The sequence below is a fragment of the Anabrus simplex genome, chromosome 7, assembly GCF_040414725.1.
Source record: "Anabrus simplex isolate iqAnaSimp1 chromosome 7, ASM4041472v1, whole genome shotgun sequence".
NCBI classification, from domain to species: Eukaryota; Metazoa; Arthropoda; class Insecta; order Orthoptera; family Tettigoniidae; genus Anabrus; species Anabrus simplex.
In genome coordinates, this window is record NC_090271.1 from 95,803,420 (window position 1) to 95,820,548 (window position 17,129).

The 17,129-nt window shown below is 37.6% G+C and overlaps 1 protein-coding gene across 5 annotated transcripts in view; it reads left to right on the forward strand.

Annotated features, from left to right (window-relative positions):
• Positions 1-17,129, forward strand: part of LOC136876931 (endoplasmic reticulum-Golgi intermediate compartment protein 2) — a 76,452-nt gene that overhangs the window by 22,221 nt on the left and 37,102 nt on the right. For all 5 annotated transcript variants that reach the window (XM_067150693.2, XM_067150688.2, XM_067150691.2 and 2 more), the window contains exon 3: positions 4,222-4,377. In XM_067150693.2, coding sequence (XP_067006794.1) covers positions 4,222-4,377 — 156 coding nt within the window. The remainder of the gene's footprint in view (positions 1-4,221; positions 4,378-17,129) is intronic.

The window sequence follows — 17,129 nt, forward strand, 5'->3', positions numbered from 1 at the left end:
CATGTCCATGTGTGTTTATAAACAATAATCAAACATTCTAGTTTGATCTGCTCCAGTCGAGAGGCCGGTCGATCGATTGTCCATGTATGTTCGATTGTGTTCCCTTGAGTGTTGCAAGAACATGTCCAGAAGTCAGTATTTCTAGACTGTTTGTTGAACAATATATATATATCGAGCTGACAGGCCGACAGTCGGTCATTGTTGGACTCCGTGGTGAAGTATGTCAGTCAGTCAGTGAGACAGTGACAAAGAGTGCAGTAAGAGAATGTAGAGTGTGGGTTAGAGTGAGTTGATATCTGTATTTGTCAAAATTGACTTGACTTAGAGGGTAGTCAGTCTTTCCTTGTAATGGCAGAGTGAAAAATCAGTTTGTGGACTGTTGATATCTGTACTTTTCAGAATCGACTGTATGATGGTTGAAGTGAATAACAAGTGTGAGAACTTGTTGATATCTGTACTTGACAGAATCGATAGTAAATTGCTTCAGTGTGTTTCCCTTAATAGTGTAGTGTTGTATATAATTGTGTACAACTGTTTGTTGTTAAGGAATAGACGTAATGGCAATAAGGTGGTTTTATGTAAGGAAGTGAATGTATTTCATGTGATATTTATTTACATCAAAATCAAATTGCAATAAGAACAATAAATTGGCAACCGTGACAGGACTCTTTACCGATGGCGGGAAGCAAAGTGTACTTACAAACGAGGCTGCGTCAGCAGGATTTGTTGGACAGCGAGGAGTTTCTACTTTGAAGACACCTCATAGGAAGAAGCTAACGACCAGGTGAGCGCTATGTTCACACAATTAACTTCTTTGATTCAGGCCCAGTCCGCGAAATTCAAAGGAGATATTGAGGTCCAGTCTCAAGAAATAAAGGACGAAATCAATTCTTTGAACTAAGATGTCAAAGAAAATATTTCAGTAATTAATAATAAAATAAGCAGCTTAGAATCAGACATAGGTTAAGTAATAGACGATATGAATACTTTAGAAAATAAAGTTGAGGAAAAGTTTGAAGAAATTGAGCGAGAATCCAACGATTTTAAAACTAAGGTAGACCAGAACTTTACAGAGTTAGAGGCGAAAGTAAATAGTAAAATTTCAACCTTTGAAAAGAAAACCTGTGTAGGCAGTAACCAAGTCTGCATGAGTACAACTCTCCCCTTTGGGATACCTGTTGACCCCAGAGTAATTAAAGGCAGCCTATCAGAATTTCATGGTAGGCGCGAGGAGTGTCCTAAAATGTTTCTGAAAACATCGAAGTCCCTACTTTGTAGGACAAATATACCAACAGAAATATATTTACGGATTGTCAGTCAGCAACTAAAGGGGTCAGCAGGGGTTTGGTGGCAGAATATTAGAGGGCTCAGTATCAACTGGGAAGAAATCAAGAAAGAATTCGTCCAAAGGTTTGACCTGGAGGCTCTCCAAACTTCTGTCCAAGAAAAGTTCCTAACCAATACACAACCCAGTGGAATGAGAGCGGAAGCTTTCATAATTCAAAAACTCCAAGCTCTTTAAAAGAGTCTACAAGGGAAAAGATATTGACACAAGTGTCCCTTATATAATTGAACTGTTACATTATAAGGTTCGATGCTTGTCAGGGTGTCACAGCCAAAAACATTTGGGGAGTTCCATGACATGGTAGTGAAACTAGATTAAGAGACAAGTTCTCATGCCTCAAAGACGAAAACCTCAACTACAGAGGAATTCCGGGAATGCTACATATATGGGCGGACTGGGCATTTGAAAGACCGCTAGATTGGAACCGTTCGAGTCGGGCCGATGATGGTTCTGAAAGAATGAAGAACCCCCAAGCAAATTACACTTGGCTAAAAACTAAACATATTGGTCAAATTTATAGTGAGGATGACTTAATCCACCCCACCCGGCCATTAATTTGATGATTAATGACAAACCTTTCATTGTTGTCCTTGACACTCAAGATTCACATTCATTTGTGAACATGAATTTGGCAAGATTAATAAAACATGGAATAAATTACGAGATTGAGAGTTGCCATTGATGCTTTTACGGCATGTACTTATAGACATGATACTGTATAGGCTTTTGGGCTTATGCCGTGTCAAGAAAATAAGGTGAAATTCTTTACGTTTCGCAGAGCTCTGTCCTCTGCGTCCTCGGAAGAAATCTCGACTGTCCACGAGAAAGGCTTCTTAAACAATGACTTTAAATTTATACGTTATAATAGAAGTGGAAATGGTATGTTTATTCGCCACCAGATGGCTCCCAGGACGTGGCACAACGCTAGCGTTCGAAGTGGAAGCTGACTGAACCATCAGAATTAGTCTAAGCGGTTCACATAACGTGTGTACGTAACATATGACATTGACAGGTGCCTGGAATGAAACTTCCGACGACGAGGAACGTACAAATTTGGAAAACACCGAGATGAAATAACAATAGGGAAGGGAACTACCTATGTAAATTCTTAATGGTGGCAACCAGGTATTACTTAATTGATAGCCGGTGTCCCTGTTGAAATTGTTAGGATTTCTACGTATTTCCACAACTTCCTGTATAATCCTGGACCTGTAGTGTATAGTGTGGGTGGGCCTTTCAAGGTAGAGAAGAATTTGGGGAATGGCATGTATCTCTTGAAAACAACACCTCCGACGAAGGTCCATGCGTCAGAATTGAAGGAATTACCACGACATCTACAAGGAGACAGAGAGACCAAAGAGGAAGACCTAAAGTCGTCATTTTCTACGGGTGCTCAGGAGACTGCGGATTTCTTGGTAGATCAACAACCCCCGATACCTACAGTGGAGGATTAGAAAGACAAAGACTTAGATATAAGGACACCTAGCTATAATTTAAAACCTAGAGTAAGGAATGTACAGGATAGATATTGAAGGTTTTAGGAGGGATAATTGCCATATGTACTTAGAGGATCAGATGAAGAAAAACAAGCTCGCATACATGGCATTTGTACATCTAAGAATGGCATTCGATAATGTCGGACCAAGGTATTTGAGATTCTGAGGGTAATCAGAATCAGATGTTGAGAAAGAAGAATTATCTACAGTCTGTTCAAAAACCAGTCTACAGTGATAGGAATCGAAGGCTATGAAAAAAGAGTAGTCACCCCGAAATGAGTTAGGCAAGGCTGCAACTTTTCCCCCTCTCCTTTTTAATGTTTATATAGAACAGGAAATCAAAAAGGAATTCGGAAAGGGAATCACAATCTAATGAGAGGCAGTCAAAACTCTGAGATTTATCGATGATATTGTTATTTTATGTGGTTCTGCAGAAGATCTGGAGAAATTGCTGAATGGTATGGGCACAGTCTTGGAGAAGGAGTACACGATGAAAATATACAGATCCAAAACAAAGGTATGTCTGCAGTTAAACTGTCAGGTGATGCAGGAAATATTAGATTAGGAATTGAAGTCCTAAAGCAAGTAAGATGAATATTGTTACTTGGGTAAGATAATAAGTAATGATGGCAGAAGTAAGGAGGACATAAAATGCAGACTAGTAGAAGAAAGAAAGGCCTTTCTTAAGAAAATAAATTTTCTCTCTTTGAACATTGGTATAGAAATTAACATGTTTTTGAAGACTTTTGACTAAAACGTGGCATAGTAGGGAAGTGGAACACGATTGATAGCTAGCTCAGAAAGAAAGAATAGGAGCTTTTGAAATTTGGTATTATAGAAGAATGCTGAAATGGATAGATCGAATTATGAATGAAGTAATACTAAATGGAATTTGTGCAACAACGATTTGGCAGAATTCGAACCCAAGAAGAGCGAGAATGATAGGCCACATCTTAAGACTCCTAGCGGACTTGTTCAGTTGGTTTTTGAGGGAAGTGTAGGCGGTAAAAACGGTAGGGGTAGACCAAGGTATGAATATGACAAACAGATTAGAGTAGATGTCAGATGTAGTAGTTAGTAGAAATGAAAAGGTTAGCACAGGATAGGGTGGGATGGAGAGATGCATCAAACCAGTCTATGGACGGATAACCCAAACAACAACAAACGTTCCATAGTTTGTTCCCGTTTGCCGGTATTTCAGTCCTTGTGCTTTGGCTATGTGCTGCATGGTGCAACTGTACAACATATTGATAACTCATAATTTTGATCTTTGTTCTAATTCTGACAGTACATTAATATTGTAAATTATTATGTTCTGCTAATACTGTACTCTCTAGTTCCCTCTTCTAGTATTGGTTATTTTTTCTTTCTTCTTTATAGTGTCATTGGTTACCTGCATTCTGATAGCCTTCCTGGTGTATGCTGAAGTGAAATACTATTTCAGTAGTCGCTTCATATTCAAATTCGTTCCAGATACTGATATTGATGCCAAATTGAAGATAAACGTTGATCTCACTGTAGCAATGCCATGTAGCAGTAAGTATTGTATCTTTATTTTATCTTATTTAGAAATTTGAACATTGTAAGTTACAATATTGCTCTGCATGTCTGAAGTCATTTTAATTGATTCAGAACTATCTCCTATAAAAGGTGGATACTCGAGGTAAAAATTGAAAAGAAACTGTGTGGGAGAATTTTTTTTTAAATCCAGGTGTTTATAGCAATAGTAACCTATTTTTAGATCACCTCCACGGTCACTGTGAATACATTATAGTACAATTTGAAATATTAAAAAATATAAAGCTACTTCTTCCATGGTATTCAATAGAAAGATTGGTTTGTAGGTAGCAGCTCTCCATGTTTCCTATTAATTGACTGATTTCTTTGACTGTAGGTAGCTATAGGACTTGCCCCACTTGACTGATCATCCTCTGAAATTATGTCCTTCCACACAACCTTCCAGAGTTGTGTGCAGAAGACTTTTTTTAAAATCTTAACACTTGCCCTATCAAATTGTCCCTTCTTTAAGTGAGAATATACCACAAATATGGCCTCTCTCCAATCCGTAACATTGCCTCAGTGTTTACTTCATCCACCCATTCAATTTTTATCATTCTGCAACACCTCATCACGGAAAGCTGTAGTCTTTCTTTATTTTTTTTTCCTTTATTTTTCTTCCATGGAAGTTAAGGGTTCAGGTTTCACTTCTATATGGTAATATGCTCTACTCACATAAAATATATCTTCACCAGGTATTTTCTGAGATTTATTCTCTATGTGAAGAGGGAGCATGATACCAGGTGGCTTCATCAAGTCATTTGCAGTCAGTTGAGTCCCAGCTAATGCATGTGGGATTTTTAAAATCAAAAGGTCGCATCCATGAGGTTCAAATGTCACATAAAACTGGGTGTCCTGTGGCTAAGATCTCAATGTCAGCTTTCATGTAAGACTACAAGTTTTGGATGTGAAGAGCTCCTTTTCTTTTGAATGCTGTTTTGGCTTGGCTGATGCAAATGTCTGATTCTCTTTTTTACTTTTTCCATGAGCTGTTATTTTACTGCCAACATGTATGCAATCCTGTACATTTTCCTGGCATTCACCCTTTTATTACAGTATGATTATTTTTATATATTTCTATCTACTGATGGGGAAGATAATTAATTAATTAATTTATTTATTTATTTCTTTATTTAGTATATAAGTACATTTGACTTCCAATCAAAAAGATTGATTAATTCAAAATAAATAATCTGAATTATATTTATTGTTTCACTATTCACAATCATCTTAATCAATTGTGATAATTTTGGCTTCAACCTTATCCAAAAAAATCATTTACAGTGGCACTGTGCAGGGTGGCAACTACAGAAAGGATCTTCATTTTTGATTTTATTGATGCGCATGTTTTTCATGCTAAAAGTGATTTTTATATCATCTGTGATCTTGTGAAGGTTGTCTTCATTTTCTGCCAGAATTGCGATGTCATCAGCAAAACAGATTGTGATAATTCATTCTCCTTGGACGTTGACACCTGCAGTCAGTGGAATATTGTCTTTAACTTCACCTCTGGCTTTCTGGATGTATGCATTGGAGTGGTGTAAGTGAACAACCTTGACTGATGTGGACCTCCATCTCATACTTTCCATGTTGTACAACTGCTATGTCATTTTTGTGCACTTTCCACAAATACTAAATATTGGATCCTTCAGGACCATGAACAGTTTCTCCCACTCAGCATTATCAGATAACCTTTTTTTGGTCAATAAAGGCAATATACATCTCAAGATCTTTCCTCAGGCTTTTCCACAGGGAGTATAGTTTAACTTCACACTTCTGCTCACAGGCCGTTGGAATCCCCAAGCAAGCGCCATATGGTTTGTGTCAAGCTTGCGTGATAAGTCTTGACAGCTGACGTAGCAGTTTGCTAGTAACTATTGGAGTTTGAAAGTGTGTTGTGAGGTTATTATTGTGATGGTTAAGTACTCTGGAGCACAGAAAATATTTTTGGCTGAGTGTTATTTGCACAAGAAGAAGAAACCAGTTAATAGGTACCTTTGAAAATTCCGTAGACATTTCCCCAGTTCTGCAGTACCATCAAAAATTTTGCGTACAACACCTCGTTTCACAAGTGGTGTAATACTGGTTCCATAACAAATAAAAAAAACCAGCAAAGGAGAACAGCTGTCACACAGAAGAGGTTAGAAGATATACAGGCAAGACTGAAAGTCAGCCCACATAAGTCACTGCGGAGAGTAGATCAGAAACTGGTATTTCACGTTCATCAGCACGTAATGCAACAAAATTATTACATGTACGATCTTACAGGACTCATTCAGTCCACAACATACAGCCTACAGATTTCATTGCAAGAATAAGTCTTTGCAATTGGCTAATGAATAGTGTCCGGCCCTGCAGTCTAGATAAATGTGCTTGCTTCTCACCTGGAGGCTCCGGTTCGCTTCCCAGCCAGGTCAGAGATTTTTACATGGTCCTGAGGGTTGGTTTGAGGTCCACTCAGCCTGCGTAATTACAATTGAGGAGCTATCTGATGGTGAGATGGCGACCCTGGTCTGGGAAACCAAGAATAACAACCGAGAGGATTCGTCGCACTTACCAAGGATCTCCTCATAATCTGCATTCCTTCGGGCTGAGCAGTGGTCACTTGATAGGCCAAGGCTCGTCAGGGCTGTAGTGCCATGAAGTTTTTGTTTACTGAATAGTGTCCACGATGGTATCATGGATCCAAACTTTCTTTTTATGAGTGACGAAGTATGGTTTCATTTGATTGGTTATATCAGTTCTCAGAACAGTAGGATCTGGGATACAGACAACCTGCACATTTAACAGCTGAGACCTCTGCACGATGTTATGGTGGGTGCATGGTGCGCAATTAAGGCCTGATGAATTATCGATCAGATACTTTTTCAGAACTCTATTACTTCTGACCGTTATATTCACAGCATTCTCGAATCATGTTTTGTTGAACTGATCGAAGAAGAAAAGAGGAACGGCTATTTCCAGCAGGATAGCTCTATGCAACGGATGCAGGAAGTGTTCGATGATGAACAGGTCATCAGTGAAGGCCCTTAATTTGCCTGATTTAAGCACAGTTTGCAGGAATAAGTCTGGAACTGCGGAAAAATTAATAATCAAATTTTTTTTGCTAGTTGCTTTACGTCGCGCCGACACTGATAGGTCTTATGGCGACAATGGGACAGGGAAGGGCTGGGAGTGGGAAGGAAGTGGCCGTGGCCTTAAGGTACAGCCTGGTGTGAAAATGGGAAACCACAGAAAACCATTTTCAGGGCTGCTGACAGTGGGGTTCGAACCTACTATCTCCCGAATACTGAATACTGGCCGCACTTAAGCGACTGCAACTATCGAGCTCGGTGTAATAATCAAAATTAGGAACACTGATACCAATATAATGGGTCATTGGACATTATACATTTTCAGGCTAACTCATTCCTGTTGCCAGCATTTCATCCCAGTGTGCTAATTTGGGCTCGTTAGTTGACAAATAGCACACCTACCAAGATGCATGGTTAGTGCATACCTGTAAAAGCCACTGCGTAGGCTATTTGAAGCTACCAGCAGTGCCAATGCGCTATGTGAGACTTTGTCTCTTTTGCAAAAGTAGAAACTTGCCAGGCTATCAGATAATATGGATATAGATTTCCTTTGGGAATGTGAATAATTTGTCCTGAATGAGTAAATTTATAATACCAATACAATGGGCCCATTATTGGATATTATAAATTTCCAGCCCAACTCGTTCGGGACAAATAATTCAGGTTCCCACAGGTATGCACTAGCTATGTGTCTTAGTAGATGTGCTATTTGCAAACTGAGAAGCACAAATTAGCACACTGGGGCGAGACGCTGGCAACAGGAATGAGTTAGCCTTGAAAATTTATCATGTCCACTAACTGATCCATTAAATTGGTATTATAAATTTACTCATTCGGGACAAATAATTCAGGTTCCCGAAGGTGAGTTCAGTTTCATTTATAGTTTATTTGATTGATTGACTGATTTATTTATTATTTATTTATTTATTTACTTTTTTATTTATTTATTTATTTATTTATTTATCCTGAGCATATATATAGCTGGTGATTTCAGTTTCGTTTCTATAGGCGTAATCATGCCGCTTCTTCGAGGTAGCTATGTCCGCTCGCCATTGTGGGCATTGTGCTTGCTGTCACCACTCCTCTGCTCTCCTATGCCTTTGTACTCCACTATGAAGTCTTAAATTATACTCCCTGTACTGTATATGACCATTCTTAATGATGAGTTGGCTTCTCAAGTCCCTTACTCTTCCTAAATCCAACCTGATCTTCATTGAGTACAATCTGTATCTTTTGTTAAACTCTTTTCAGAATAATATTAGTAAGCATTTTGAGAAGTTTGGTTTTTAAAGCTCAGAGTACAGTACTGCTCACATTTGTTTCCTGATGCTTCTGATGGATGTGTCCAGTGTTACATACTTTGCAGACCAGGCCTTCATATTGTCTCTGGGAGCTTTTATTAGCTCTGCAGGTAATTTGTTAATTCTGGGAGCTTTCCTGTTTTTCATCTTTTCTGAAGTATAATTAAATTCATAATGAATTGAATGTCCCTCATCTTTTTATCTATGATTTCCTGACTCTGCAGCTTGTTATGAGTTATATATTTTTCTCCAGTACGAAACTCTCAGATAACCTTTCCATCCTGTGACAATGTCAGAATTTTCATACACCAGTTCTCCATGCTCTGTCTGTAATCTGTGGCATGCAATTCTTTTCCCTCAAAACTTTTCTAATGTTATATTTATCGTTCCTTATGAGCTCTTCTATTTCCTTGGACTGGGATTCCAGAAATCTTTCTCTAGCTATTATTTTTACTTTTTGGTTTACTTCTTTTCTCAATTCCTTATACTGCTGTTGTCCATCACTGGTACAATTCGTAAAATTCCTCCTCATGTCTGTTTTCTCAATCAGTTCAGCTGTAATCTAGGTTCCTCTGTTTCATGCATTTCGTTTCCGTATGGCATGCTGTAGCTGCTAGAATATTTCCCTTCTCTGTATTTCCTTTATTTAATTCAGTTGTTGCCAAGAGCTCATTAGTCTTGTTCTTAAAAGGTGTAGTTGGGTCTATATTTTTGACAGTTTTGATAATTCATTTCTGAAAATCTTCTGTTTTAATTCTTTGTTGTATTTTGCTGTAACATGTACTGGTCACCACAGCTAACCTTTCTCTTCATATGGAGAGGTATATTAACACACAATATTAGGTTGAATGATTAGAACATAAGGTAGCCTAATTAATACAGCAGAAATAAAACATGAACTTTTTTGACACAGGAAACTTATCTTGGATTTTAGCACATTCTCATGACTATGTTATGATTGCTGCCAGTATCAGGGCTAGGGCAGTCTCTACAGTTCTTTTTGGGCCTTACAGTATATTGCCGTTTTACTGTTGAAAAAAAAAAAAAAGAAGCATGGGTTTTTGAGGAATTTGTATCGTCAAATATGGAAATTGGTACACAGTATTATGGAAACAATTGATAACTTGTCTTGTTAAAGAAAGCAGACCATGAACATGATGTAGAGTTTCTTTCCACTGGATGTGAAAAACCATCAACAGAAAAATTGAACACAGACATAGTAGAGCTTACAGAAAAAATCAACAAATGGAGCACTTCAATTCAAGCTGGAGGACACTTCTGTGAAGCTGTTTGAAACCTGGTATGGAACTTAAAAATGTCACTATAATGCAAGTGAGCCATCTGCCACACCTATTACATAGCCATGATGTATGAGTGTGAAATTTGGATGATAAGGACAAAAGGATTGAAGAGGATCCAAGCAGCTTGAGATGAGATATGGACACATGTGAAGGATGTACCAAAGAAAAGATTTGATTTACAACTTACGGATAAGGGACCAAGAGAGTGTCCCAGAGTAAGGTATAGAAACATGATTAGGTCCAACATCGAGATGAGAGGTGGGGACTGGCACACCATTGCAACTGAAGTGTGGAGCAAGGATAAAAATTGATGGAGGTGCTTCATACACCTACCCATCAAATAGATATAACAACACTCGATATGATGATGCGATAATCATGGAGCATGTCAGTGAGAAAATTATATGGAAATTTGTATGGTTTTAGAAAAAGGTGAACTGTGGTGAACAGTACATATAACAGCAAAATGCAATTTAAAAAATTTACAAAATATTTTCAGGATTTTATTTATTTGTTTATCACTATAAAGGTCCGATGAACCTGAGGCTCAAGATAGGGACAGTCTTTTAACATATTTACGTATGGAACATTAACACACAGCAGTAGGTTAAAAGATTAAACATAAGGTACTTAATTCAGCATGAATTCAATATGAGCTTTTTAGACACAGAGAACTTATTCTTTACAATATTTTACATTGCAGATACATTTCAACTAAGATTATGACTAGGTATGCCATCCATATAAGTAATTTATAGAATTCTTAAATTTGTACACATTTCATATCAATAGGTAGATTGTTATACACAGTGATACCCGAGGATAATAGGTTTTTAAGAACTTATTTTGTGCTACTAGTAGATTTGATATGGAAATTTTGAACCTGTCTTGTAGTAAGACAATGAGTATTACAGTTATGAGGCAAAATGGTGTTTCAGTGACAGTCTGCGTTTTACCTTTTGGTGAAAAGTTGTTACAGAGTATTTTATGCTTTCTGAGACTGGTAATACATCACCTGTTTGACTAATAACTGTTCTTTATTGTAAAACCTCTAACCAATTTAAATTTTCTTTGGTGCAAAATCCCTTTAATATGTTAACGTAGCATAAGTGTGGGTGTATCAGAAAATAGTAAATGTTGTTGTTGTTGTATCTTACGGCTAGCCTGGATTCCATTCCATCAGCTTTCTTGCATTCCAGTATAGTTGGAGTGAGATTTCCTGAAGTTCTGGCTGTCACATCAAGTTTGTTGCAATGTAGCAGGTGTTCCTTATCCATTTTGCTTCCAGGGTCATGGCAAAGTGTGCATTTTTTGGATCTCAGGATGTTGATTCGTTTCAGATGAGTTGCAAGACTGTCTGGCCAGTGTTAAGTCTGAAGAAGACCACACAGCTTCTCTTCTTGGTTTTATTTTATACTAATCCTATTTAGCATCAATATCCTTCCATAATTTGGTTTCTGCTGTTTTCTTTGCCTTTCTTCATGCCTGTTTTTAATAGCATTTTTCAGAATCCTTTTTGCTGACGTAAAATCAGTCTGACTGGCAGGTTGTTGTAGTGTGGTGCCTTTTTTGGCTAATCTGTCTACCTCTTCATTACCTATTATTCCAACATGAAAAGGAATCCACTGAAATGAGATCTGTTTGTGGATTCTTTCAAGGGTTTTTTATCATACATAGAATTTCTTCCAGTTCTTTATTTTGAGGCTTATTATTTGACGAGACGGCTTGGATGGCTGCTTTTGAATTTGTAAGGTAAAGGAATTTTTGGTAATCATTGTTTCTGCCTAGTAACTGTTGTAGTGCAGGGGTAATTAGTTTTATCTCTGCATACATTTTTTTGTTTTGGCCTACAGGGAAGTGGAGTGGGAAGAGAGTTGAATGTTGTTTGGTAGGTTTTCATTTGATGTCCAAAATTTGTTGAATATGTGCAGACGTATGTTAACCCTCTATAGACAGAATTATGAATCGATAAAGACAAAAAAATGATTGTGCTATATTTGTGTTCCTTAAGGGCCACAATAAACATATTTCAATAAAAGAATCATCAAGTCATGTTTATATTTTGTAGCATTACATATTTGTCACAGTAGGCATTTAAGGGTACAGATGAATTTAATGTTGGTCTGTGAATAATTATATCATTTTCTTACATATGAACATATATGAAGGGGAAATTTTGACCTGCACAGTTCTTATTCTTTGTGAAAGTCCAGAAAACAATTCCTTTCTTTTCCGATGCACAAATGAACATATTTCTCACTGATAGTTGAGGGACTTCCCTTTCAGTTCAGCACTTTGCATCTGCCTATTTCTTATTCTTTGTGAAAGTCCAGAAAACATTTTCTTTTCTTCTTGATGCATACATGAACATTACACTTCTGACACCCAATTAAAGGACTTCCTTTGCAATTTGGCATTTTGCATCTGCCTTTCTTCTCAGACACAATTAGCCGATGTCCAACATTGTCCTGACGAACAACCTTTTGGGGAATTGGCTTAGATGCATGCCCTGTTTTCTTCTTTGCATATTCAGAATCCACATTGAAGAAGGTCTTCCCCTCTTTCTCCCACTTACGTCGTTGTTTATCTTGCACAGAGCATCAGCTATTTCAGCCTTGAACTGGCAAAGTGGGATCTGCTTACTTTGGGGGACACCAAAGGAGTCACAGTTCCTCCTGTATAAGAGCCAAGCAGTTATGATCACCATATCAAGTAAGTGAAAAGATAACCGATGGTAGTACCTTTTCGATCTGATGTGGACTCTGTACAATGCAATAAGTGAAACTAAAAGATCAACTCCTCCCATAAACTTGTTGTAGAGAAGAATCATTGATGGACAGTCAACGTCAACACTTTCTTTTGCTTTTAATCCCATCGTTTCACCTTTTTCAATGGTTCTCCAGCTGCAGAAAATGTACGGATCTGTTGTCAAACCATTTGACAACTCGCACACTTTGACCGTCAATATCTGCCTCCCGTTCTTCATAGGAACATCTCTCTCTTTTTTTTTTTTTCAAATCTTTGTCAGTCATCAACGTACATCCTCACAATCTGTTGGCTCTAAAAGTCTACGTCAGGGATGCTGGTATCATCTTTATCACTTGGCTCTGAAGTCACAGAAACAGTCTACAGATTAGTGTCTTTTGAAATCTACATCTACTATTGCAGAAACAGTTCTAAATAATGTTGGAGTGCAAAACCAGAGACAAGGGCTAAAACCTTACCAACTTCAGAACTGCTTGATGTAGCATCCCTATTCGTTGGCACATAATCATCATCTGTATCACGAGAAGAGGGACTCAGGCAACTGTCATAGCTCTCTCCATCCACTCCGACCGCCACACGAGCATTCACACACCTCTTCTTTCCGTAAAATGTTGCAGACTTCATTTTCTACAAAAACAACCTCTTTCTTGTAAATGCCTAAGTTGACAAATTTGTAATGTTTAAAAAAAGGGGTCACAAATTCTTGGAATAATGTCTACCATAATATTTTTTTATCCAGATGTACATCGTAATTACCTGTATCATTTAAACCTAGGAATTTCATATTTGTCCGTATTGAACTGAGAAAGGATGATAGGAAAACTTAAAACGGTCCACCTTTTCAATACAAAAATGTTATAGTTTATTTATAACATGTATTTGTACTTGGAACTAGTTTCAACGCTGATTTGCGTCATCAGCCAAAATGTGGGAATAGGCAAGCATGTAGGCATTTATATTACACAAGGCGTTACATTAAACAATACACATCTTACAAGGAGATAAAAACAGGGACGAGTATAGAAACAAATGAATCGTTGAGAAAACAAAAGTTATACATATTAAAAATAACCTTAACCACACATCTTGCAGTGCGAAAGTGTTCTTCTTGAATGATTCCTGAATATAAAACACACGTGCACACATTTCTGAAGAGCCAGCAGGCAGGACAAAGTAAAGTGAAACCTTAAGAGTTCTCATTTTTCTATGTTCTGACTAACTAATGAAGTCTCCCTTGAGTTCCTGATAAACATACAAAACAGGAAATTCTCCTTCACTCTCAACAATAGCTATAAAGACCAACGGTAAAATTTCATTTTAAATATTGTGCAGAGACGTGAAAGCATGATTGTGAACATGATATAACTCCTTCATATAACCCAGTTTTTTACGCAAGGTGTTACATTAAATAATACACATCTTACGAGGAGATAAAAACAGGGACGAATGGAGAAACACATGCATCGTTGAGAAAGCAAAGTTATACATATTAAAAATAAGCTTAACCACACAACTTGCAGTGCGAAAATGTGCAAGATGTGTGGTTAAGGTTATTTTTAATATGTATGACTTTTGTTTTCTCAACGATTCATTTGTTTCTATACTCGTCCCTGTTTTTATCTCCTTGTAAGATGTGTATTGTTTAGTGTAACGCCTTGTGTAATATAAATGCCTACATGCTTGCCTATTCCCACATTTTGGCTGATGATGACGCAAATCAGCGTTGAAACTAGTTCCAAGTACAAATACATGTTATAAATAAACTATAACATTTTTGTATTGAAAAGGTGGACCGTTTTAAGTTTTCCTATCATCCATTACCTGTATCGTATACTATTTTGTTAAAGTTCATTACTTACCTTTTTCAAGAACAGTAATAATGAATATCCACATCTGAAATACACGTGTCTATACCATTCAGAACTCCCGACATTCTACTGTTCAAATGGTTCCACAGATTGTCGCAACGCTGCGCCACTTCCTAGACTTGTAATCTGAAGCGTTACAAATCTGCTACGCGCGGAAATTGAGAGAAAATGCTTCTCGCTGTACAGATAAAGCAATGTATTGGAAATGTTACAAATTTGTCGCGCTCATCCATAGAGGATTAAGAGCAGATGGTCCAAGGTTTTTTATGAATTCTGGGAATATTTCATTGGGTCCTGGTTGTTTTCTGACTTGTGTGTTCTTTATCGCTGACATTAACTCTGCCGGGCGAGTTGGCCGTGCGGTTAGGTGCGCGCAGCTGTGAGCTTGCATCCGGGAGATAGTGGGTTTGAACCCCACTGTCGGCAGCCTTGAAGATGGTTTTCCGTGGTTTCCCATTTTCACACCAGGTAAATGTTGGGGCTGTACCTTAATTAAGGCCATGGCTGCTTCCTTCCCATTCCTAGGCCTTTCCTGTCTCATCGTCACCATAAGACCTATCTGTGTCAGTGTGACGTAAAGCAAATAGCAAAACAACATTAACTCTTCTATGTAAAATTCATTGTTAAAGATGTCTTCTGCATTATTATTCATGAATTTTTTCACTATTTGTTTGAGGGTCTTGTCTTTTTTCTTTTTCTGTCTTGATAACCTATTTGATGTGTAGTGTTTACAGAAGTGGTTTGCTATTTTGTGGCAATCTGTAATTTCCTGATCATTTATCATAATAGGATTCAAAGGAGTGACTACAGGTTTGTTGTGTAGAGAATTGATAAGTTTGTGGGCTTTATTGCATTCTGTCGTATAGTCATCTGTTGTTAAGAATGTGTTTCAAGATTCCCTTTTTGATATTGTTATGGCTTGTTTTAATTTTGCTCTTGCTTGTCGTCATTTGCGTACATCATTTTGATCCTGAGTAAGTTCAGCTGTTCTTCTTATCTCTGTCGGACTTAAGATTGTTCAATTTATCTGACCAGTCCGACTCATTGGCTGAACGGTCACCGTACTGGCCTTCGGTTCAGAGAGTCCCGGGTTCAGTTCCCGGCCGGGTCGGGGATTTTAACCTTAATTGGTTAATTCCTATGGCACGGGGCTGGCTGTATGTGTTGTCTTCATCATCATTTCATCCTCATCATGATGCGCAGGTCACCTACGGGAGTCAAATAGAAAGACCTGCACGTGGTGAGCCAAACCCGTCCTGGGATATCCCGGCACTAACAGCCATACGACATTTCATCTGACCAGAAAGGTTTATATTTTGTTTGAGTACCTCTAGGTATGAACAGTTTGGCTATGTCTTTTGTGGTTGTAGTAAATTTATTCAGGATGATGTTAGGAGGTGCATCAAGATCAATTTCTTACAGTTTAGTTTCCAGGTGTTCCTGAAAGTTTCTCCAGGCTGCCTTCTTGAAGTTCCACCGGATCTTCTGGTCTGCACATAGAGCAATTTCACTGTATGATGTAAGAGTAAGGAGGGACATTCTATGTCCACTGGCTGGGTCTTCAAGTACTGATCGATGACTGGTTTGCAAGATCTGTTGACACTAATATGAGGTCTGGGTTAGTTGTGGAACCAGAGTGGTGAATGAATGTTGCTGGAACTTTGTTATTGTATAGTAGTTCTAAAGAGCTGCTCTCTATAAGGTCTATTATTGCTTTGCCTGCTGTGTTTGTGTAGTTGTAGCCCCAGACTGGAGAAGCTGCATTGAAATCCCCTATAAAAATAGTAGCTGTTTTGATTTCTAAAAGGTGGGGATTCAGATTTTTATTGTTTGGAGGGCTGTAAACACAAAAGATATATTTTCTGAAGGACGGGTGTAAGTTTTTGTGATTACATTTGGACAGCGCACTCAGCACTTGTGTGATTTTTGTACTTGTATTTTCGATATGCTTGGACCAGTTCAGGTTCAGTCAGTAGTTAAACCCAAGTACTGGTAATGGTCAAATCTTTCAATTACTGTACCTCCAATTTGGATTGTATTCTCTGTGATAAAATCAATGAATATTCAAGATAAACTTAAATATTATAATTAAGCGGTCTGCCTTTTCAATACAATATATAATTTATTATATTTAGTATATGTTTCGTCCCCTAAGGGACATCATCAGCTAATAATACATTAACAATATATCAAAAATAAATATTAAAATTGGAAAGACACCTTAAAATTTTTGACATTTAAAATAAGATCTTCGAAATTTTGTTAAAATTGTAAGTCATAAGACAGATAAAACAGTTAAATTGTCCATATTTCTCTTGTTGATGTTCTTGGAAAATACCAGTTTTGCTTATAAAATCTTAAAATATCATTTGTTGTAAATAGCACACTTGATTTGTATCTCTTGGTGAAAGATTTGTTGAA